This window comes from Oncorhynchus keta, chromosome 1, assembly GCF_023373465.1.
Source record: "Oncorhynchus keta strain PuntledgeMale-10-30-2019 chromosome 1, Oket_V2, whole genome shotgun sequence".
In the NCBI taxonomy this organism is placed as follows: Eukaryota; Metazoa; Chordata; class Actinopteri; order Salmoniformes; family Salmonidae; genus Oncorhynchus; species Oncorhynchus keta.
In genome coordinates this window covers 21,483,319-21,507,494 of record NC_068421.1, presented here as the reverse complement: position 1 = coordinate 21,507,494, position 24,176 = coordinate 21,483,319, and the positions used below count along the sequence as shown (strand labels likewise).

Below are 24,176 nucleotides of genomic sequence, written 5' to 3'. Positions count from 1 at the left end.
AACACTGGGCATTGTCATGCTGAAACAGGACATTGTTGCCAGAATGTTGGAGACAGAATATTCTTCATCCACCAAACTTTACAGTTGACACGAGGCATTCAGGCAGGTAGAGTTCTCCTGGCAATATTTAGGGTAAACTGTCAAGTGGAAATGTGTTTCTGAATGAGAAGTGACAAATGATGTGATGCGTTTCTTGTGACTTGAATGGTAATGAATGGATTCATTTTGCTGCCACATGCCAGGGCCACAACACAATGTATGTGTGGTGGCGGAGTGAAGTGAGACTGCAAATGTACACTCACCGGACAGTTTATTAGTTACACCCATCTCGTACCTGGTCGGACCCCCTTTGCCTCCAGAACACCCACTCTACAAGTCGGTAAACGTTCCACAGGGATGTTGGTCCATGCTGACACGATGGCAATCATGCAGTTGCTGCAGATTGGATGGCGCTACACCTTTGACACCAGGCAGGATGGGTCCATCTACTCATGCTGCTTACACCAAATCCTGCCTCTGCCATCAGCATGATGCAACAGGAACCGGGATTCGTCGGACCAGGCAATATTTTTTGACTCAATTGTCCAATGTTGGTGATCACGTGCCCACTGGAGAAACTTCTTGTTTTTAGCTGATACGAGTGGAACCCGGTGTGTCTTCTGCTTCAATAGCCCATCCGTGACAAAGATCAATGAGTTGTGCGTTCCAAGATGCTGTCTGCACACCACTGTGCCGTTATTTGTCTGTTTGTGGCTTGACTGTTGGCTTTCACAATTCTTGCCTCTTAATGCCATTCTCCTTCCACCTCATCAGCTCATCATGAGCTGTTTTCGCCCACAGGACTGCTGCTGACAATGTTTTTCGCACACTTTTCGGGTAAAACCTAGACACTGTCAAGCTTGAAAAGGCCAGGAGGGCGGCAATTTCTGAGATGCTGGATCCGCTTTGCCTAGCACCGACGATCATACCACGCTAGGTCACTTAGAATGATTAAAACAAGTGACCTAACGTTCAATCAAAACTGAATGTCTCAATGCCTGCCTGCTTTATATAGTAAACCACTCATCACCATGAACTCACTATCGGAGCGAGCCATTTTTGTGAACAGGTGGTGTACCTAATAAACTGTCCAGTGTGTAAAGTCCCCACTCCATCCTCTTCAGTCATGCATCTTTGCCTTCTAAATTACTTGGATCCACACTGACACGAACCTCATCCCCAGGCAGCAGGGTAGCCTAGTGGTTAGAGTGTTGGACTAGTAACCGGAAGGTTGCGAGTTCAAACCCCCGAGCTGACAAGGTACAAATCTGTTGTTCTGCCCCTGAACAGGCAGTTAACCCGCTGTTCCCAGGCTGTCATTGAAAATAAGAATATGTTCTTAACTGACTTGCCTGGTTAAATAAAAGGTTAAAAAAAAAGAAAAAAAAATGTGCACTGAACCAGATTACATTGACACAAACAGTAGGAGCTGAAGTCTGGACCATGAAAATGTGTGAGAAAAAAAAACTAGAATACTGTGTGCAGTTCACACAAACAAAACAAACAAAGACACCCCATCCAAGTTTCCAAGTTTAATTGATAAAAATTTAAATGAGTGAGAAGAAAAAAAAAAAACACCCACACACAGCATGGTTTGGCACAATACACCCCAAATCCTCTCAATACGCAGTCAGAGGCACTTATCATTACACCATACGCCAACTGTGAGCCAGGCAGTGTAGACACCAGGGGGGGGAAATGGGGGGGGACGAGAGAAGGGAGGTGTTGGGTGAGCCAAATGTTAACTCCGTCCTCCCTACACTGAGACTCAGCATGGACAGTCCACAATCATGTTTTATAGTTCTTTTATTTAGACAACCCAAATAAAAGGCACATAAAAACATTGCGCATATGTTTACAATTATTCTTGACACACATATGTATAAAAAAAAAAGTAGGAATGTTTACCTTTATGCTAATTAGAAAGCCTAGTCTTCGTATATACAAAATTACCATTGTTAATGTTCTAATACAAAAAGATTTATAAAAAGTTTTTTTTTCCTTGCATGTGTCTACCATAACTAACATGTCCTCTGAACTAAATGGTTTTGTACAAAGATATACATTCATCAGCCTTCACAGGGCTCCAAGAACTTCCAAATCATAAAGAAAATTGAGAAAGATCAGACCAACTTCTCTTCCAAAACTCAAAGTTAAGCCCAAAACCATCATTGCATTTAAAACAAAATGTAGTGTCATCGTAAACAAATTAAAAGCATTTGGTTAAAAAGAAACTGATGGTGCATAAGAGTAATGGCCCTTTATTTAAAAAAATATTACAGAACATGTTTTCAAAATGTTTATAACGGTTTAGAATGTTGTTTACAAAACACTTAATTGAATGTAAACCATACTCCCCGCCTCCAAAAATGACAACATATCAATTTGGTTGAGGGGGCTGTCTAGCTCTTAGCCATCTGAACAGTTAAGGCTTCCTTCACAAAACAAGTCCATCACCATAGACATTATGGCATCTGTGAGAGCAGAGGCAGCACCATTGAATTCTGAAATAGTACACTTTCTTCTTCTACTACTTCTATGAGTTGGCAAACAAAACTAAAAGGGTGCATACTGCCACCTGGAGTGTGTTGTTAGAACAAGGTAGGTGATTTACTGTCACCTGCAGTTATGGAATGTTTCCTCATGAGTATAATTCATTGGTTGATCCCACCTGATGACCTGGATAGAATTATGTGATCCTTCCTTAACCCTATAGGAAGTCCCATCCAGTTGACTTCTTCAAAAAGTCCTCAATGGTGCTGCCCATGCTAAAACAGGCTATTGGGCACTAGTGTTGTCTAAGTCCATGTCCATCACATCTAGAAGAGGAAGCAGAGGTGTGAAATAGTCTTGTTGTAAAGCAGTTCAGGCACACTAGTTACGGCCACTGCGGAAGGCCAAATGACAAACATACACGTACTTCAAAACTATTCTGTTTGTAGTGTTCTTTTTTTTTAAGTTGTCAAGTCTAATTACTTTTTTACTCAACCCAAACTTGGACGAGCTCAGACGTCCACATGCAACATTGATGGAAAGGGAATCCAATGCCAACAGACCACAACTCCATGCCAGATTAGAGTAATTATCTTGGGGCACTGTGTTGGCATGCATGCAATACTAGCAAAGGCCTCATACATATTGCCTTTCCCAAGACAGAGACACAGGGAAGGCGAGGCCACTGATGAGGGCAGAAGTCTCTGAACAACGTCCACCAGTTTGACATACAGCCTGATTTTGGGGCAATGGCTCACATCGGCGCCGTGCCGGCTACACGTGTTCCAAAGAGTTCCTGCCAGTTGAGGGAGAGGCCTGTGTACTGAACATAGGCCTTGTCAGCGCCAGTAGGCACTGGGCTGGGGAAGGAAGCAGCCCTGTGACCCTTGACCCATAATCTTTGACCATTCTAGAACACATGTAGTTGACACAGCCTCTCATCTCTGCTTCCATTCTCTTTCTGGGCACCTTGGGCCCCAGATGGCAGTTTTGGTTCTACAGTAATATAATAAAAAGGACCTAAGAAGACAGAAAAACCTCAAACTAACCTGGGAAGTAAACTATGCAAAAGTAGTCCAATGGACGGTCGTATTGACATTGATAAAGTAATTGCAGCCCTGACCTGTGTTGAAGGATATCTACTTTTATTACATTTTTTGAAAGGCAAAGACAAAATAATAAAATAATTGTGTTGTAATATTTACAAAGAATGGGTATAAGGTCAACCAAGGTTGCGTGTTGACCTTAAATTGATCCTTTTACTGTCATCAAAAGACTGGGCTACTCTCAGTACGGTTCCTGAGTAGAAGTTCATACTTATAAGATCCTAAACCTGCAATAAAAAAAAACTAAAAAGAGGGGGGGATTAAATGGCCCTACCAAAACCTCTCCCAACATAACTATTTTCACTAAAAGTTTTAAAAGGTGAACTTTGGGACTTTTTTCAGCATAGTGTCTACTGCGCCACTAGGTGGCTCTGATAGCCTCTACATTAACAAGGCTCACAGCCAACACTACTAATTTTGATTCTTAATAATACTGCTGTTTTCAGGACATAATTTGGGGATATGCTTTCAGTGCGAGACATTTCCTCCTTGTGTTCCTGTAACATTACCACTGTAATGTCCTCCGGCTACTTTATCAAGTCATCTAAAAATACACCTGACAACTATTCCAAAAACAAAACTAACAAAAACCATAGGTTTACAGTAACCAGCAGTGAGAATGTGACCATTTTCCAGAGATGGCATCAGGACCTGGGAGAGCTCACCTTACGCAGTCAAAGGCATTGACCTAAGATTGAACTGTTGAGCCTTTGATATTTTTCTCTCCAGAAGAAAAAAAAATCACCATCCTGCAAAATGGTAGCCTCTGTCCCTTTTGCTGTACTTAACTCCTTACAATGCATACAACTATTAAATACTGATTAGCAGGCTATAATAATAATAACAAAAGGAAAACTAATATAAAAACCATCTGCTCTGTAAGAGAGCATTTAAAAACATTAATACCAGCAATACGTTTGTTACAGTTTCATTCCAATGCCAAATGTGCAGGTATGTTCTGACGCAAGGTGAGGCATAACTCCCTGTTTGTTTACGTCAGGCTTCCACGTGGAGCATCATTCCTCCATTCCTCCTTCCGAGACTTCACATGATTTCCAGGACTGTTCTCCTACCGGCAATTAAAAGGTAATAAAATGCACCAGCATCTACAGGGGCTGGCCAGTCCACCTCTCATCATGCTGCAGTCACAGCTGCTCCCACTGCAGCCAGACGGACAGACAGGTACAGCGTCCAGCTAGCCCACCATACTACACCTCTGCTCTACTACAAGATCATCTATAGTACTCCTGGTAAGGAGGAAGGTCTGCTAAAGTAAGGGAGGAGGTGGTGGTTTGGGGGTAGAAGGAGCGAGGTGGGAGGGGTTGATAAAGAGATGCTAACCAGGGGCCAGGGAAGGGGTTACTACCAGGGAGGGGAGGAAGGCAGGACCTGGGAGAGAAAAGGCATGCTATCCATGGGCCGCATGGCGATGTTAAGCGGCCCGGTTATATTCATGGGCATCCCAGAGGTGATGGCCACAGGGTGGGCTATATTCATGGGCCCAGTGATGGTCACTGGGTGCTGCAGGTTGATTGGAGAGGTGATGTTGACCGTGCTGGTGGTGATGTTCATCTGGGCGGCGATGGTTACCGGGTTGCTGGCGTTGCCACGGTTCATCGCCGAGGTGATGGCGGCAGAGTTGGTGACGGGCGTCACTGAGCCGGAGTTGTGCACGTTGTTAGAGTCTGAGGAAAAATGAGGGAGGGAAGGAGCGAAAGAAAGACAGAATGAGCTGGATGATTGTTCATTACAAACCATTTAGGATAGCCCCAAGCTCCACAGGGTTAGAGGGGCCGAGGTTTGAGCCACTGCAACGGTCAACACACATTAAAATGATTAGACATTATAAAACAAAATGGTAGGATTCTTATGAACCTACCTTGAAAACGAGAGATGTCCATAAGGACTTGGAACGAGTTATTTAAGATCTCTCCTACCGTCAACTCACCTGAGGGGGCAATTCAAAAAGCAGGATCAATGTGCTAGCCAGCTAACTTTCAGCTAATATTCAGAAACAATTTATTTCATACTATAGTCAACTTGAAATGGTATAATTAACTCACTGCTTTAAACAATCCATATTCCACTTAAACATTCCGAGTTGTAATTTAAGGTTGATCAAAGTCGTTTGGCTAGCTAACTTATTGATCCTGCTTAATGAAATAAAACCCTGATACCTGAATAACCATAACACACAAGCATCTGCAACAACTTGGTTGTAAAACAACTAGAACTACACACGCTAGGCTAGAAGACAGATCTGTAGTGGAAAATGGGCCACTTCAATGCATAAGTAAAGTATACAGCTACAAATTTGGAGGGGTTGGGATCGGGATGGGTTTCGGCTTTAGCTACTAGATTACCTTTTCGTAGCCCTGAGTGGTGGTTCCACTGCCAGTCACTTAGCCCTATTCAGAGATACAGACAGATAGGGGTTACATTGATTGACAGGACTGATTGGGACAGGGCATCACTTGGTTCTGCGTGCCAGAAGGGCATAGGGGGACACAAGTCATTGGGTTAGATACATGAAGGGCCAATCATTTGGCCTTCTACCAAGTACTAAAATGTCTAATGCACATTGTAGCTGGTGAGGACAGAAATAGATAGTTGTATAATGTATGCATAATCATTTTATTAGGTAAAATGATTAGGGTCTGCTGAACAATAGATTTTGCCCGTGCCATTTTAGAGTGATCTTATTATTCCAAACTGGACTTCAACATCCATAAGTCAGTGAAGTTTTGACAAACCAACAAGAGAGCAGATGTTATAAATCTCAATTTCAACAGCTGACAAAACAAGATAAAACAAAAGTCTGAAAACAGCATACAGACCCATCAACACTTAAGAGGATATTAAGTGTTTTCTTTGGTCGACTCGCATATCGCATTTGAATGACTTGTATTGCTGCACTAGTTCGCTATGAGCATCAAATGAATTGAACATTCAAAGCCCTTTAAATTTAGACCGTCTCCTACCAGATTTCCTGCTACAGGCTATCCATTTCTGTCAGCAGAGATACTTGTCATCCCCACCACACATGTAAACAACTGGTACACCAGACAGGGCTGTGGGTTGGCCCCAGCAAATTTACATTATGACATGAATCCCTGAATGAGTGGTAACACAGTCCTTATCAGTTAGGGACTGTTGTGCAGTACATTTGAATCTATAAGTCAATTTGTGGTGCTGCACTGAAGGATATGAATGTCCATGAAAATGGCTAATAGAAGGTAGGCCTATTCCTAATCATTCTTTATCCTAACCCAAATATATTGGAATCAAATACATACAGACATGGGTCACTCTACACTCCATTTCATAATTCTGAAGAAACTCTCATATCAAAACAAGAGTTTTTACTGGACAAATTCAGGTAGGTCCCCCTTTGTTTCATTCCATTTAAGAAACATTTAGCAACAGAATCGTCAGAATGAATACACCCCTGACGTCGTGCTTTGTGCCTGCCTATGTTGTACAGGACACCACAGAACAACAATGCATGGGGTGCTCTCAGCATAAAGATAGGGACAGAATAAATACCTAAAGTATTTTTTAAGAAAACAAATATATGATTTAATACCTAGGTCTGGAGCACCCCAGGCTAGGTGTGGCTGAGGGAAGAGTGGGAAGGATGGAGGGAGTGGAGGAGGAGAGTGAGAGGCTGCTTGGCATACCTTTATTACAGGGGTTGTTGAAGCTGGCCTGGCCGTGGGTCTGGAGGACCCCAGGCTAGGTGTGGCTGAGGGGAGAGTGGGAAGGATGTAGGGAGTGGAGGAGGAGAGTGGGAGGCTGCTTGGCATACCTTTATTACAGGGGTTGTTGAAGCTGGCCTGGCCGTGGGTCTGGAGGACCCCAGGCTAGGTGTGGCTGAGGGGAGAGTGGGAAGGATGTAGGGAGTGGAGGAGGAGAGTGGGAGGCTGCTTGGCATACCTTTATTACAGGGGTTGTTGAAGCTGGCCTGGCCGTGGGTCTTGAGGTGGCTGGTAATGTAGGCAGCGCTCAGCATCTTGCCACAGATGTTGCAGGTCACCTTGCCCTCGTGTCGGATCATGTGGGAGCGCAGGCGGTCTTTGGTGGCGAAAGCAGAGGTGCAGGCCTGGGGTGGTATACAGGAACAATGACAGGGATATCAGATGAGATACAGCCTGATACAGATTGTATCACAACCAGCCGTGATTGGGAGTCCCACAAGGCAGCGCACAATTGGCCCAGCATCAACCGGGTTTGGCGGTCATTGTAAATAAGAATTTGTTCTTAACTGACTTACCTAGTTAAATGAAGGTTAAATAAATAAATAAAAAAAATAAAAAAAATATATATATATATATATATATATATATATATATATATATATATTTTAAAACTCACTCAATGAGTTTGTGTGTGTGTACACTGCAGAAATGTCTCACATCTTGAAGACTCAGGAAAGATTACATATTTTACAATTGGGAGTTAGCGTAATAATCTCATCCTTAATCCAACAAAACAGGAGTGAATGTGCGGTACAGGAAAGTGACCATAAACAGGGAAGGGGCGTCCCGGAGGAGGATGCCTGGCTCCTTACCGTTACTTGGCATTTGAAGGGTCTCTCTGATGAATGAACATGCTTCACATGACAGCTTAGATGGTCAGGCCTGCAGGAGGAGAGAGGACACAGAAGAGCACAGGCATTTTAAAACCTGGTATAATAGCTAAAAACACCAGTACAGTTTAATCAATAATGCCATACACTGACAGTAGCTGGGGCTACTCTGTTGACACGTGATTCAATTAACAAAATGGGCCAACAAAGATTGCAGGCAAATGACAAATTCTCGGTGAACCCACAGTTATACCATAATAGTTCAATGATGTTTAATTAAATAAATAAAACATCTACAGTAAATTTACGTTAGTCTCATGGTGTCCATATCGGACCCATGGGACACAAGCTATTAGAGCATCAATCCACTACTACACCCCTCCCAAATGAAAAATACTACACCCCTCCCAAAGTAATAATTGATGTTCTTGCAACAAGACCAGATAATTATTCAGTTAAGCCACACCAAAAAATAACCAGAGGGATAGAATTTAGACATTTTTTTCAAAATCAAACTAGAACTCTATTCTACAACATCACAAAAAAATAAAATAATCTGTTCTACAGTATACCCTGGAGAAGACAATTATCTGGCAACCACAGCCGTCCATCTGTCGTTCAGTTCTCCTCTGCCCTCACTAAGCCGCACTAGTGAAATGTAGCTATTGGACAAACGCAGCCAGAGAATTCCCCTCCAACAAAGGAGGAGAGTGTGGCTTAAAAATGTCTCTAAGGAGGCAGTTTCACACTAGCAGGCTTTTCGTGATGGCAAGCAGGAGTCCAATCCCATCTCCTCAGGAGTGCAGTGGAGCTCAAAAGCTCACATCTCCCCTCACACACAACACTCCTTCATTAAAGAAGAGGGGAATAGCCTCTTTTAGGACTGCCAAGCGTGAAAATTAACATGCACCTCTAGCCGCATAAGAGTAAGATTTGTTACTTTGCGCCAAGTCACTATGATTATGATACAATATACTTCACTTAGCGAGTTGCTAATAATTTGGCTCAAGAACTTCATCGTTCACTGACAACTTAATGATGTCTGAAAGGGTTAGGTTGGGGGGGAATAACAAAATACTCTCCAATATTGGAAATAACAAAAGGGGAGGAGCTAAATCAATGATTAGAAATCAGACCAGTCAGTGAGTCAGAACACTACCATTGGCCTTGGGAGCTGCAGGAGTTACACTGGAGACCCATCTCTTCTGGTGCCGTCTGCCCCCTGCAGCATTCTCCCTGTCCCCTGCCGATATCCCTGAGAGGGGGGACACGAGGGACTACTATGTGACGCACGCAAAGCTCCAGATACTGTTTATATACATGGCGGGGCACTGCTTGCATGTCATGAGCCAGTACTAATGGTCTGAACAGAAGCTGCGTGGGGCATCAGTAATCATGGCCGAGCTTCATAAAAGCTACACACAAACAAGAGGTGGTCCAGAACAACAATTAAGGACTTTGTCTCATAGGGTTACCATATAAATAGGCATTCTGGTATGTGATTTCAGGCATTCAAATTATACTCCACCTTGTTCTTTGATTGAGGAATTTCATTCAAAAGTGGAAATTGTACATAACACCTTTTGGCTATGTGCATTAAAGCATCATAGTGGAAACATACTCGTATGCAAAGCAATGTTCCTAAATTCCTATTGAGTGAGACTGATTAACCAGTCCAATTCAATTACATTCAAACACACGAGGATTTCCAAAATTCATCACACCTTTAAATGATTAGGCTACGGACCACTGAATATCAATTTCAAGTGGAATGTTTTTACCCAACCAAGCCCGCCATTGACTTGAATCATCCTCATATTAATCTAGGGCTACATATGACATTGTTTTATGAGGCTGCACCTGTTGGATACGATCTGCCCTCTTGTAGTCCTTTATGCCTGTCAGTTAGGCTTCTTCTTCTACAACATAGTCGTATCCTGTACATAAATGTATCCGATTCTGAATTAAGATGACTTTTGAAAAGTTGTGATATGGCCCTCTTGCTTTTTCCCCACAACCAGGAAATACATTTGGGGCCCATTAAAATGGAAGCAGTGAAAAAGAGATAACGATAAGAAATATGTGAAATTCCAAAGAACCTTACACAAAACACTTTGTCAGAATGCATTATTGACAATTACAGTTCAACATGTACTATGGACAATAACATTTTTTTAAGTGGACTAAAGGAAAACTTGAATAAGTTGAACTGCGCCACGCACCTGGAGAAGCCCTTCCCACAGACAGAGCAGATGTAAGGTTTGTGAACGCCCCCGTCGTGTGAGCGCACGTGGTAGGTCATGCGGTCCTTTCTCTTGAAGCGCTGCTGGCAGATGGGGCACTCAAAGGGCTTCTCGTCTGAGTGGGACAGCTTGTGACGGTTCAGGTGGTAGACGTCACGGAAGGCCTTGCCACACATCTCACAGCCGTGGTTCTTCTTCACTGGCTTGGCAGGCTTCTTGGGCTGGCTCTGCTGCTGATGATGATGGTGCTGCTGTTGATGCTGGTGCTGCTGCTGGGGCACCATGGTGGGAGACATGATGCTGGAGCCCGTGGAGGCTGAGGTTGTGGCCGTGGTGAGGATGCCAGCGATGGTGGAGATGTAAGAGGGCTGCCCGCCGCTGTTCTCGCGCTGTGGCACTGTGGAGATCATGGGCACCATGGTGGGTGCCGTCTGTGTCTTCTTGGGACGAGACACCATCTTGACGCCCGTATGGCAGGACTCGTGCCGTCTGAGATGGTAGCTGTCCCGGAAGGCCTTGTTGCAGTAGCCGCAGATGAAAGGCGTTTTGGACTTGGGCTCTTTCTTCACCACTACAACGGGACCACCGCCGCTGCCGCCTCCTCCGCCGCCGCCTCCCCCTGTCCCACTGGCCACATTGTCCTTGAGGAGCTCTGCAACGCTGACTGGGGGCTTCTGGTCCAAGAGGATGGGCATCACAGGTTTCTGGTCCACAGGTTCTGGTCCTCCTGACTGGAGGAGAGGCAGCAAGCTGTTCTGGGCCACCTGGTGCTGGTGATGCAGGGCTTCATTGGCCTGCTGGAAGGACAACACAAAGACAGCCATGTAGAAACACATCAGTACACAGTCTACAGTGTCAGTCACACCGTCAAAGCTACTACAGCTGCATGTAGCAGCGAGAGAGAAAGTGAGAGACCTGTTTCTGACTGCTCCAGAGAGTTGAAACGGACTGCCTTGTCAGCAGAACTACCCCTGTTTCCAAGATAAGGATGACAGTAAAACAGAACTTCTCATTTTTAAAAGAATTGAGCAGAGAACAACAATTTGATTCACTTTTCTTATTTGAAGAGTCCATTTGGTTGTCAGCTTCCATTTACAGATGTTGATGAATTTCATGAACTAAGCTATTCTACCCACCTCTTTAAGAAATACCTAGGATAGGATAAAGTAATCCTTCTCACCCCCCCCTCCCCTTAAAAGATTTAGATGCACTATTGTAAAGTGGCTGTTCCACTGGATGTCATAAGGTGAATGCACCAATTTGTAAGTCGCTCTGGATAAGAGCGTCTGCTAAATGACTTAAATGTAAATGTAAATGTACTCAAACGCTTTTCTGGTGATATCCAAGGGTAGCCTTGTGGGTGACGTTGAGGTTTGAGGTTCAAAAAGAGGTTGCTCAATTTATGCCATTATTCATTTAAGTAGGCAAGTCAGTTTAGAACAAATTCTTATTTACAATTGACTGCCTACACCGGCCAAGCCCCCGGCGACACTGGGCCAATTGTGCGCCGCCCTATGGGACTCCCAATCACAGTCAGGTGTGATACAGCCTGGAATCAAACCACTGTGTCTGTAGTGACAGCGGCGCCACTCGGGAGCCCCCTAAAAAATAACAATTATTCCAAGTCTTCCCCTGTGCCATTCAGGCAGCTAAGTTACTACTACTACAACCCCAGCCCTGTCAGCATGAATGCTGCGTTCTAAGAGGAAGGACAGGCTTTAAAAAGAGGGACATCCATTAATTTACCAGAAATAGAAAGGGAGCCATTTCCAGCCAGGGCATCCGAGCCTCTCAGAAAAAACACAAGTGCAGCCCTGATGAATGTGGTGTGAGAAGAGGGTTAGGAGGGGAGAAGAAGGTTAGGAGGCAGCTGTTCAAGGTGCACACACGAGAGGATTTAAACTGAGATTTGAGCTCAGTGGGTGATTTAGTCAGTTATGTCGTGCCAGAATGACATGAACAATATACAGTACACCAACGTATACCTGACCAACTACACACATACAATGAATCGACAGGTTTGTTTCACTTTGTAGATTTATGCCTCTTGACCTTTTCGCCAAATCTCGAGTTGTATTTTTTTAAACTATGAAGACTAAATCTAGAATTGTACACCCAAAATATTCAACTCGAGATCTGCTCAAACAAATCCATCAAAGATACACAAGTAACCTTAGTGCTGCTTTTGATACCATCGATTACTGCATTCTTTTGGAGAGATTGGAAACCCAAATTGGTCTACACGGACAAGTTCAGGCCTGGTTCAGATCTAATCTGTCGGAAAGATATCAGTTTGTCTCGGTGGATGGTTTGTCCTCTGACAAATCAACTGTAAATTGCGGTGTTTCTCAAGGTTCCGTTTTAAGACCACTATTGTTTTCACTATATATTTTACCTCTAGGTAATGTCATTCGGAAACATAATGTTAACTTTCACTGCTATTTGGATGACACACAGCTGTACATTTCAATGAAACATGGTGAAGCCCCAAAATTGCCCTCGCTAGAAGCCTGTGTTTCAGACATAAGGAAGTAGATGGCTGCAAACGTTCTACTTTTAAACTTGGACAAAACTGAGATGCTTGTTCTAGTTCCCAAGAAACAATGACATCTTCTGTTGAATCTGACAATTAATCTTGATGGTTGTACAGTCGTCTCAGATATAACTGTGAAGGACCTCAGCGTTACTCTGGACCCTGATCTCTTTTTTGACGAACATATCAAGGCTATTTCAAGGACAACTTTTTTCCATCTACGTAACATTGCAAGAATCAGAAACTTTGTCCAAAAACAATGCAGAAAAATGTATACTTTTGTTACTTCTAGGTTAGACTACCCAAATTGGTCTACATGGACAAGTTCTGGCCAGGTTTAGATCTTATCTGTCGGAAAGATATCAGTTTGTCTCTGTGAATGGTTTGTCCTCTCTACCTTCTGGCTACCCGGATAAAGCACTAAATAAACTTCAGTTAGTGCTAAACACAGCTGCTAGAATCCTGACTAGAACCAAAAAATGTGATCATATTACTCCAGTGCTAGCCTCTCTACACTGGCTTCCTGTTAAGGCAAAGGCTGATTTCAAGGTTTTACTGCTAACCTACCTACAAAGCATTACATGGGCTTGCTCCTACCTATCTTTACGATTTGGTCATACCTACACGTACGCTACGGTGACAAGACGCAGGCTTCCTTACTGTCCCTAGAATTTCTAAGCAAATAGCTGGAGACAGGGCTTTCTCCTATAGAGCTCCATTTTTATGGAATGGTATGCCTACCCATGAGAGAGACGCAGACTCAGTCACAACCTTTAAGTCTTTATTGAAGACTCATCTCTTCAGTCAGTCATATTAGTAGTCCTGCCCAGGAGTGTGAAGGTGAACGGAAAGGCTCTGGAGCAACGAACCGCCCTTGCCGTCTCCCCTCTCTCGAGTGGGATTCTCTGTCTCTAACCCCATTACAGGGGCAGAGTCACTGGCTTACTGGTGCTCTTCCATGCCGTCCCTAGGAGGGGTGCGTCACTTGAGTGGGTTGAGTCACTGACTTTATGTTCCTGTCTGGGTTGGCGCCCCCCTTGGGTTGTGCCTTGGCAGAGATCGTTGGGGCTATAGTCCGCCTTGTATCAGGATGTTAAGTTGGTGGCTGAAGATATCCCTCTAGTGGGGATGCGCTTTGGCAAAGTGGGTGGGGTTATATCCTGCCTGCTTGGCCCTATCCGGGGATCTCATCGGATGGGGCCAGTGCCTCCTGACCCCTCCTGTCTCAGCCTCCAGTATGTATGCATCGGGGGCTAGGGTCAGTCTTATATCTGGAGTACTTCTCCGGTCTTATCCGGTGCGAATTGAATTTACTCTCGCTCAAGACTACCTGTCATGAAGACTCCTTGCGTCCCCAGTCCACCGGACGGCCGTGCTACCTGTCCCAGACCTGCTGTTTTCAACTCTCTAGAGACAGCAGGCGAGGTAGAGATACTCTCAATGATCGGCTATGAAAAGCCAACTGACATTTACTCCTGAGATGCTGACTTGTTGCACCCACGACAACTACTATGATTATAATCATTTGACCATGTTGGCCATTTATGAACATCTTGGCCATGTTCTGTTATAATCTCCACCCGGCACAGCCAGAAGAGGACTGGCCACCCCTCAGAGCCTGGTTCTTCTCTAAGTTTCATCCTAGGTTCCTGCCTTTCTTTTGGAGTTTTTCCTAGCCACTGTGCTTCTACACCTGTATTGCTTGCTGTTTGGGGTTTTAGGCTGAGTTTCTATACAGCACTTGGAGATATCAGCTGATGTAAGAAGGGCTATATAAATACATTTGATTTGAACGGGCTGTCTACACACACAAACACACACACCTCCCTGCCACTCAATAATCTAAATCTGTTGCATGTAAGGTGATCTTTTTTCCCCTCCTCTACTGGTACAGCATCTAGAACGGGACTACCTGTGTGTTAGCTAACTATACCTAATAAAAAACATTAGCTGGAGCACCCCCAGAGAAAATTAAATAATGTAGTGCTGACTAACAGAAAACAAACTAAAATAGAGAAAAACAGTCACGCTCACACACACACACACTCCCAGGAATTTATTGGGTAAAATACCAATGTTTCAGCATCACAGTGGGTCATTTGATTAGATGTTCAGTAGTCTTATGGCTTGTGGGTAGAAAGAAGCTGATAAGAATCCTCTTGGACCTAGACAAGGCGCTCCAGTACCACTTGCCGTGCGGTAGCAGAGAGAACAGTCTATGGACTAGGGTGGCTGGAGTCTTTGACAATGTTTAGGCCCTTCCTGATACCGCCTAGTATAGATGTCCTAGATGGCAGGAAGCTTGGCCCCAGTGATGTACTGGGCCGTACACACTACCCTCTGTAGGGCCTTTCTCGGCCTCCAACCTCAGTTGCCATACCAGGCAGTAATGCAACCAGTCAGAATTCTCTCGATGGTGCAGCTGTAGAACCTTTTGAGTATCTGGGGACCCATGCCAAATCTTTTGGCAAACGTACAACCGCTGGATTTGGTTTTGTCATGCCCTCGTCGACTGTCTTGGTGTGCTTGGACCATGTTGGCTGTTGGTGATATGGACACCAAGGAACTTAAAGCTCTCAACCTGCTCTACTTCAGCCCTGTCGATGAGAATGGGGGTGTGCTCAGTCCTCCTTTTCCTGTATTCCACAATTATCGCCTTAGTCTTGAGCATGTTGAGAGGTTGTTGTCCTGGCATCTGACCTCCTCCCTATAAGCGGTCTTGCCGTTGATCAAGCCTACCACTGTTGTGTCATCAGCAAACTTAATGATGGTGTTGGAGTCGTGCCTGGCCGTGCAGTCATGAGTGAACAGGGAGTACAGGAGGGGACAGAGCATTCACCCCTGAGGGGCCCCCGTGTTCAGGATCTGAGTGGCTGAGGTGTTGTTACCTACCCTTACCACCTGGGGGAGGCCCATCAGGAGGTCCGGGATCCAGTTGCTGAGGGAGATATTTAGTCCCAGGGTCCTTAGCTTAGTAATGAGCTTGGAGGTCACTATGGTGTTGAACACTGAGCTGTAGTCAATGAATAGCATTCTCACATTGGTATTCCTTTTGTCAGGGTGGGAAAGGCAGTGTGGAGTGCAATGAAGATTACTTCATCTGTGGATCTGTTAGGGCAGTATGCAAATTGGAGTGGGTCTAAGGTTTCTGGGATAATGGTGTTGATGTGAGCCATGGCTACAGACACGAGTGCTACGGGTCATTCAGGCAGGTTCCCTTAGTGTTCTTGGGCACAGGGACTATTGTGGTCTGCTTGAAACATGTTAGTATTACAGACTCAGACAGGGACAGGTTGAAAATGTCAGGGAAGACACTTGCCAGTTGGTCAGCGCATGCTCGGAGTACACGTCCTGGTAATCCGTCTGGCCCTGCGGCCTTGTGTATGTTGACCTGTTTAAAGGTCTTGCTCACATTGGCCACGGAGAGCGTGATCCTACAGTTGTCCAGAACAGCTAATGCTCTCATGCATGTTTCAGTGTCACTTGCCTTGAAGCAAACATAGAAGTAGTTTAGGTTGTATGGTAGGCTCGTGTCACTGGGCAGCTCTCAGCTGTGCTTCACTTTGTAGTCTGTAATAGTTTGCAATCCCTGCCACATCCGACGAGCATCAGAGCCGGTGTAATACGATTAGAGCTTAGTCCTGTATTGATGCTTTGCCCATTTGATGGTTCGTCAGAGGGCATAGTGGGATTTTTTTTTTATAAGCTTCCGGGTTAGAGTCCTGCTTCTTGAAAGCGGCAGATGTACACTTTAGCTCAGTGTGGCTGTCGCCTGTCATCCATGGCTTCTGGTTGGGGTATGTACCGACAGTCACTGTGGGGACGACATTGTCGAAGCATTTATTGATGAAGCCAGTGACTGATGTGGTGTACTCAATACCATCGGAAGAATCCTGGAACATGTAGCTAGCATCTGCTAGCTTAGCATCTGCTTCATCTGATCACTTTTTTATTGACCAAGTCACTGGTGCTTTCTGCTTTAATTTTTGCTTGTAAGCAAGAGTCAGGAGGACAGAATTTTGGTCAGATTTGCCAAATGGAGGGCAAGGGAAAGCTTTGTATGCGTCTCTGTTTGGAGTAAAGGTGATCTAGAGTTCTTTCCCTCTGGTTGCACATTTAACGTGCTGAAATTATCGAATGACGGGGATGAGGGCCTGTTCGGGTGTCTGGAGTAAATCCCACTCGTCCGGCTCATTAAAGAGAAATTCTTAGCCAAGTTTAAGGTAATAGCTGTTCTGATTTCTAGAAGCTCTTTCCGGTCTTAAGACACAGTAGCAGCAACATTATGTACAAAATAAGTTAACTTTTAAAAATAAAAAAAAATAGCATGGTTGGTTAAGAGCCCATAAAACAGCAGAAATCCCCTCTGGCGCCATCTTTTATTTGATTTGGGGGGTGTAAACACTGTCCAGAATGGTTGCTTTGACCAATTGGACAAGTTCAGGTAGTTTCTCATCTACTTCAACATTTCCTCCAATGTTATGCCTCCTGGACACGGTATCCATCTGCAATGACGAGCAGACCCTTTACTATCCAGTGCTGCTTTGAATGGCGGTAACAGAACCTACCAATGCTAATTGTTTGAAATGAAACTTGTGTTGTGTCTCAGTACGTGTTGTATAAGCAGCATGTTAGATCTGCTATAAATATTCCTTTTGGAGCAATTTCACACCACCTTTATGTGGTGGTGGGTGCAGGCTGGTTGAGGCTTCAAACTCTCAAACCAATTACACCCCCACGAATCACATTCATCCCACTGGTTTATGTAACCTACTACAACCATACGTAAATAAAACATTATTTGGGCCTCCCGGGTGGCGCGGTGGCCCAGTGTGCCACCAGAGACTCTGGGTTCGCGCCCAGGCTCTGTCGCAGCCGGCCGCGACCAGGAGGTCCGTGGGGCGACGCACAATTGGCCTAGCGTCGTCCGGGTTAGGCCGGTAGGGATATCCTTATCTCATCGCGCACTAGCGACTCCTGTGGCGGGCCGGGCGCAGTGAGCGCTAACCAAGGTTGCCAGGTGCACGGTGTTTCCTCCGACACATTGATGCGGCTGGCTTCCGGGTTGGATGCGCGCTGTGTTAAGAAGCAGTGCGGCTTGGTTGGGTTGTGTTTCGGAGGGCGCATGGCTTTCGACCTTCGTCTCTCCCGAGCCCGTACGGGAGTTGTAGCGATGAGACAAGATAGTAACTACTAACAATTGGATACCACGAAATTGGGGAGAAAAGTGGATAAAATTCACACACACAAAAACATTACAACATTTTAATATTTCCTTTAACAAATACTAACTCAGGAAATGTTTCAATAATCACCTACTATAATCATACACTACCCTCAAATGTTGCTGATTGTCTATTGTTTTGTAGTGGTTGAAAAACATATAGCAGTGTAATGAAAACTGACAAAATAGCAAAACAATGACCCAACACTGGTAGCTAATAGAGCAGTGTACAGAGGACATCTGCAGCTGCTGGCATTGTCCAATTGGTCACGGCAGCCCCCAAAGAATGGGTGGGGGGGGCGGGAGGTTTATGAATATTTTTGGTTGGTGCGTGAATAGAGTTTCACATTGTACCCAGCAACCTTACAACGGGCAAACCAAAGACACCACGATTGAAACGACCTTGTTATTTTCCGTAATCACCATAGGGCAGGGTTAAAGAGCTGACCCCTGGGCTTTCAGGTTCAGCCAAGCATCCCAATACGGTCAGCCAGGCAGGCAAGGGATGGGGTCTGGGCTGGGGGAGTCGGGAAAAATCCCAAATTGTGTTCCTTTTTCTTTATGCTCTTTTGTGGAGCTGTAGAAGACACAAATCCAAGCAGTGATGCACTTACGACCCTCAGGGGGGCCTTTGTGACACCAGTCCTGCCTGATTTGGGGATTCTGTTCAGCTGGCGGCCACTGCAGACTGCTTAGTGAGGCAGCCGTGCTTTGGGGAATGGGAGAAAAACAGGGTTAAGTCACAGGGTGTCGAGTCCCCTTTTTGTCCTCCGTCCGCACTGAAGTTGGATCCAGACTGGAATTCTTACCACCATTAGCATTTCTTCTAGCTGTGTGTGTGTGTGTGTGTGTGTGTGTGTGTGTGTGTGTGTGTGTGTGTGTGTGTGTGTGTGTGTGTGTGTGTGTGTGTGTGTGTGTGTGTGTGTGTGTGTGTGTGTCAGCAAGGCTCTCAGACTCATAGGGAGCTGAAGCCCGCTGTGCCTTCACGCTGCTCTGATGATTTTGATACAAATCTGCTCTGAAGGCTGAGGTCATTCCCAGATAAATAGTTCTGAAACGGAGTGGGGGCGTGGAAAACAACAAAAACATACAGAACATATAAAAGCAGCCTGTTCTGTTAATTCAGTCAGAGATGTGGGGCGGGGCTTTACAATGGAGAAGTATCTCATTGACCACAATGCTAATCTGTTTAGATATCAGACAAGGCCCCCAAGAACACAGCTTGCCATTTGCTCAGATAAGAAGTGCCCAATTTATTTTATGATCCCAGAAACAGTAATAGTTCAAATATATTTGTATTGCTTGTGTTCTCACAGAACTTGATAAACATACTCAGGCACCAACCTGCATGAGGGAAGCAACAAGATCTGAGTGTTAACCCTGAAACCAGGACTAAGACCTTGACTACATACTTTGTTCTACCTATGTTTTGAGGGCTTGGTTGGGGTCGTGTCATGTGCAGAAAAAATAAATGTTTACAGGTTACAGGGATTTTACTGTGGAGGATATGAACTTACTCTGATCCCTGTGTAGTAGTCCCTACGTGGATTCCCTGGAACCATGGGACCTACAGAAGACTAATACAAAAGAAAAGGAAAATACTGGGTTTGTTAATAAAATTTTAACATTAACAGTAAAACAAAACCCTGTTACGTATTGTCTTAGGGGAATCCTAAAACGTAGGTTTGTCCTAAAATCGTGAGAAAAGAAATTAGTCATCATCTGATTCAGGAGGATTACGAGAACACTATTATTGAGAACTGCATAGCTTGACGACCCCCCCGCACCAAGCATAACTTCCGATGATTACAGAACAGTAACAAGTGACGCACAGCCTCATTAGATGCTTTATCAAATCCAGCGAATCAAATGGAACCTCCAAATAACAACTACTTAGTTTCCATTTTCCTCCACTGCTCCATCACACCAGCTTCAGGTATTTGTGCCTTGTTAGCCACAAAATAAAACCATTATCAAGGGTCCTCGGCTCACACCAATTAACTGGCAGCAGCTGCACCTCTCCAGCGCTGGGGGAACAGAACTAGGCCTACCACTACGGCTGCAATATGATTAGGCGGAGTAGGGAAGAAAAGAAAAAAACAAGTGGCAAGTGGTTTGAGGACATACATTTTCAACACTGGTGTTCACATTTGACCTGGGATTGGGACACTACGCAGTAGGCCATTTGAGATGTTGTGAATAAGGGTCTTCAAAAAGGTCCAATTCATCTAATAATTTAACTGACACTGCATTTTGTAATGCATCTTAGGTTGCCAGATAGATAGACAGGAAAAGTTATATACATGTCCACTAAGAGAAATAGCCTGTTCCCCTTAAGTTAACGATCCACATTCCAGGAAAATAAAACATAAAAAGAGGATGTTTCAAATGTCTAGGCATACGTATTCTGGATTCTTAAAATGCAATTCCCCCCAGGTGTGATGGAAAGAGCCATTTTCAAGAGCTAGCTGACACACGAGACTTAATTCCCAATGTTTATGTAATGTCTACAATCTATGAATTTAGTGTACCTGGTAAGTTGACTGCATTCATGTTTTCTTCCTCCAAAGGCACTTTATGCTGTTTTACCCCCTTCATATGTATATGAGTGGCAGGTAGCCTAGTGGTTAGAGCGTTGGGCAAGTAACCAAAAGGTTGCTGGATCGAATCCCCAAGCTGACATGGTAAAGATCTGTCCTTCTGCCCCTGAATAAGGCAGTTAACGCACTGTTTCCCGGTAGGCCATCACTGTAAATTAGAATGTGTTCTTAACTGACTTGCCTAGTTAAATAAAAAATAATCTACTGTATTCTAGTCAGGGCTCCTCCTATACAACTATTGCTGTACACATTTTCTACTGATATACTGTCCATACACACACCATCATATACATAACTCATCCTGATATTTCTTAATTCCATTCTTTTAATTTAGGAGTATTTGTGTATAATTGTTAGGTATTGTTGGAGCTAGAAACACAAGCATTTCACTGCACCTGCAATAACATCTGCAATATGTGTACACGTATTTTCAGATGTTTAACATCTTGTTACAAGCACACATTAGTAAATACTACAATCCCTCTGCATGGACATAGTGCAACAAGAGGATAGGTTTTTACATGGACAACTTTTCACCTACTGCCAGAGGGTAGGAAAAGCATTTTTGCAACTGATGCAAGTTGTGCATTGCTAAAAATGCTGTAACCATGTCCAGAAATTCTGAATATGTATAGATTGGATGGATATAGGTACTTAATACAATGTTAAATACTATCCCTATTCCTGGATTTGCAATTTAAATCGCACCAAAGGCAGACAACTAAGGACATGAATATCTCTGCGAGCTGCCTAATAGAAATCTCAGACATATGGAAGACGGGTTACACATTATCAGTAGTGCAAGAATTAGCTAGCATCTTGGCTGCAGATTACTGCATAGTTTGAATTCTTTCTCCAACCCGCGGTTACATATTTTGGGACGAGGAAAAGGGGGGAAATTTTAGAATCGTTAGTGCGGGGTATTCCCTCCTCGTGCCCGGCACGTATACAAGTGCGATTTACTGAAAGTAGAACATCATTCAAATCCTATCAAAATGTGTAAACAAAATCACTGGCTGCAAAAAAAAAAAAAAACCGTTTTCATGCCACATTTACTCGCTAGCTAGCATGGCTCACCGCTGGAGGTGGATTGTTCTCGTTCTTTGAGGCTAGCTACAACTAGCTGGCTAGCATCCTAACTAACAAACGCGCGGCCATGATCACTTGCTAGCTTGCTTAGTTTTTATATTTAACTAAATGGGGCCCATTCCAATGTATCCGGTATTTATAATAAACACGCATTAGCGGATTTTGATTAAAGTATGCATTAACACCAACAATTTACAAGAACTGGGGGGGCACCCAGATGCCCTCCCCTCTCTCTCTCTCTCTCTCTCTCTAGCGTCATCCATATACCTCACAGCTGGAAGTCTGGGATTGATGTAGTGAGCTAGCGAGCTAACGTTAGCTCTTTCAGCGGATTGCTCATAGGCTAGCCAATATTAGCTAACGCTACCATTGTTTTGCTTGAATAGTTCTACTAGAAATCCACGTTTAAAATCACCATTAGCAACGGTGCATTAGACATCTAGTAACATTTAGATGTAGTTAATCAAATTTACCACTCTGATGACACTTACCTGGAATAAAAATGTACTCCAGCTCGGTTCCATTGCAACACTTAAAATCTGCAGGAAACCTAGACGGAATCTACAACAAAGCAGCTAAACATGGCAGCTGCTACAACTTCCTGTAACCCTCCGGGCTGAACCATTTCTAGTCGACGTTTATGGGACGTTAGAGATTTCTCAGAAATGAACATAGTGTAAATTGGCTTGTATTAAAATATTGTGACTGTAAAATGTGTTTATAATACTATGTATTGGGAAACGATTGAATGGTATATGATGTGGCCCTTATAAATACACACAAAATATGATCGACATGGAACGTGTTCCCCTATTTGTCATGCTTAACTAGTCCATTGGAGCGCCTTCCAGAGATAGCATAAAAGTACATTTTCAATATGCCATCGTCAAATATGGTTACTGATTGTGCCTGTATTTATCATTACATTATGTTACAACACAAACACTAGGGGAAAAGCAACATGTTGTTTCTATACAGTTTAGTTACTATTTGTCAACCCCTTGAAATCAAATTTTAAGAAATCCTTTCAAGATTTGCTTGGATTGCAAAATATTGACCTCCAGACACAAATGCTTGCATAACACAATTAGGATGCAACATATGCATAACATTAATTGATATACAAATGTGCTTAGAACCTACCTTCATTGTCCATTATCTGATAACCACCATGGCCTTGCTCTAATACTGTAATACTGTAATGATGAATCACTTACATAGATAGACGTATATAATAATAACTTAACCACAGCAGTCACTTCAAATTAAATCAGTGAAACAATAAAACTTAGATTTTTTTTCCAGATTGCATTTGGTTACTGCCATATGTTGCTCTCAGGAAAAAAAAGAGAATTGGGAAGATTCCAACCCTAAACAGGAATGTCGTAAAATGTAAATGTATCACTTCCCACTGAATATACAACTAGAAATCAATGCACACACTCAATAGTTCACAGAAAACCCAAACAGATTTCCACACACAGTGATTGACACCCATTCAAATCAATGATTTGGTCATGCAGCCCAGGGTTTGGCCATCCAACTCAAATATTGCAAGTCAGACACAATCAAATTTGTGGACTTACAATTGAGAAGTTTCAACGATTGAAGGCCCAGTGCAGTCAAAAACATGATTTGCCTATGTTTTATATATATATGTCCAGGCTATGTCCGAGAAGGCAGGTAGCCTAGTGGTTACATTGTTGGACTAGTAACCAGAAGGTTGCAAGATCAAATCCCCAAGATGACAAGGGGAAAAAAAACAGTTAACCCACTGTTCCTAGGCTGTCATTGAACATAAGAATTTGTTCTTAACTGGCTTGCCTAGTTAAATAAATGTGTTTGCAATAATACTGTGAAATTATGATATTACCCTTTCAGTGTAAGAGCTGGCTGAAAAGACCGCCTGAAATTTCAGCCTGTTTTGTTGGGATAGAGTTTTGGCCTGCATGGTGACATCACCCGGCGCTTAATTAGTTAATAGACCAATAAGACAGATAGTTCCAAACCTCTGCCAACAACAGCTAATTTACCCCTCCCCACTCAGACTACTCTCAGACAGTCCTAGCAAAATGTTTGCTTTTTGCTAAGAAGCTATTTTAATTTCTTATTGACCATTTTCATTTAAAACAATCACAGTAGGGTACTTATTTCTTACCCAGAAAGGGTTTGATATTGAGATAAAAACGGCTCTATTGGCCCTTTAAACTGATCTATACATACTTAAACTGAAGTGGTACATGATCAAACATTACAGTAGG

General features: G+C 43.7%; 1 protein-coding gene across 8 annotated transcripts; it reads right to left on the bottom strand.

The window, feature by feature from the left end:
* Positions 1-1,556: 1,556 nt before the first annotated feature.
* On the bottom strand, positions 1,557-22,523 carry LOC118395359 (vascular endothelial zinc finger 1-like). 8 transcript variants are annotated; one of them, XM_052518561.1, is made up of 10 exons: positions 22,407-22,457; positions 19,744-19,803; positions 11,385-11,440; positions 10,449-11,266; positions 9,386-9,481; positions 8,209-8,278; positions 7,575-7,740; positions 6,002-6,046; positions 5,518-5,586; positions 1,557-5,323 (listed from the first exon to the last, which is right to left on the bottom strand). In XM_052518561.1, exons 4-10 carry the CDS (start codon positions 11,162-11,164, stop codon positions 5,001-5,003), a joined length of 1,485 nt encoding a protein of 494 aa, XP_052374521.1. In that variant the 5' UTR covers positions 11,165-11,266; positions 11,385-11,440; positions 19,744-19,803; positions 22,407-22,457; the 3' UTR covers positions 1,557-5,000. The 8 variants fall into 8 exon arrangements, with proteins under 8 accessions (XP_052374521.1, XP_052374491.1, XP_052374498.1 ...); XM_052518531.1 differs by lacking the exon at positions 11,385-11,440 and having other exon boundaries at positions 22,407-22,523; XM_052518538.1 differs by lacking the exons at positions 11,385-11,440; positions 22,407-22,457 and adding an exon at positions 20,758-20,958.
* Between the last annotated feature and the right edge of the window lie 1,653 nt (positions 22,524-24,176).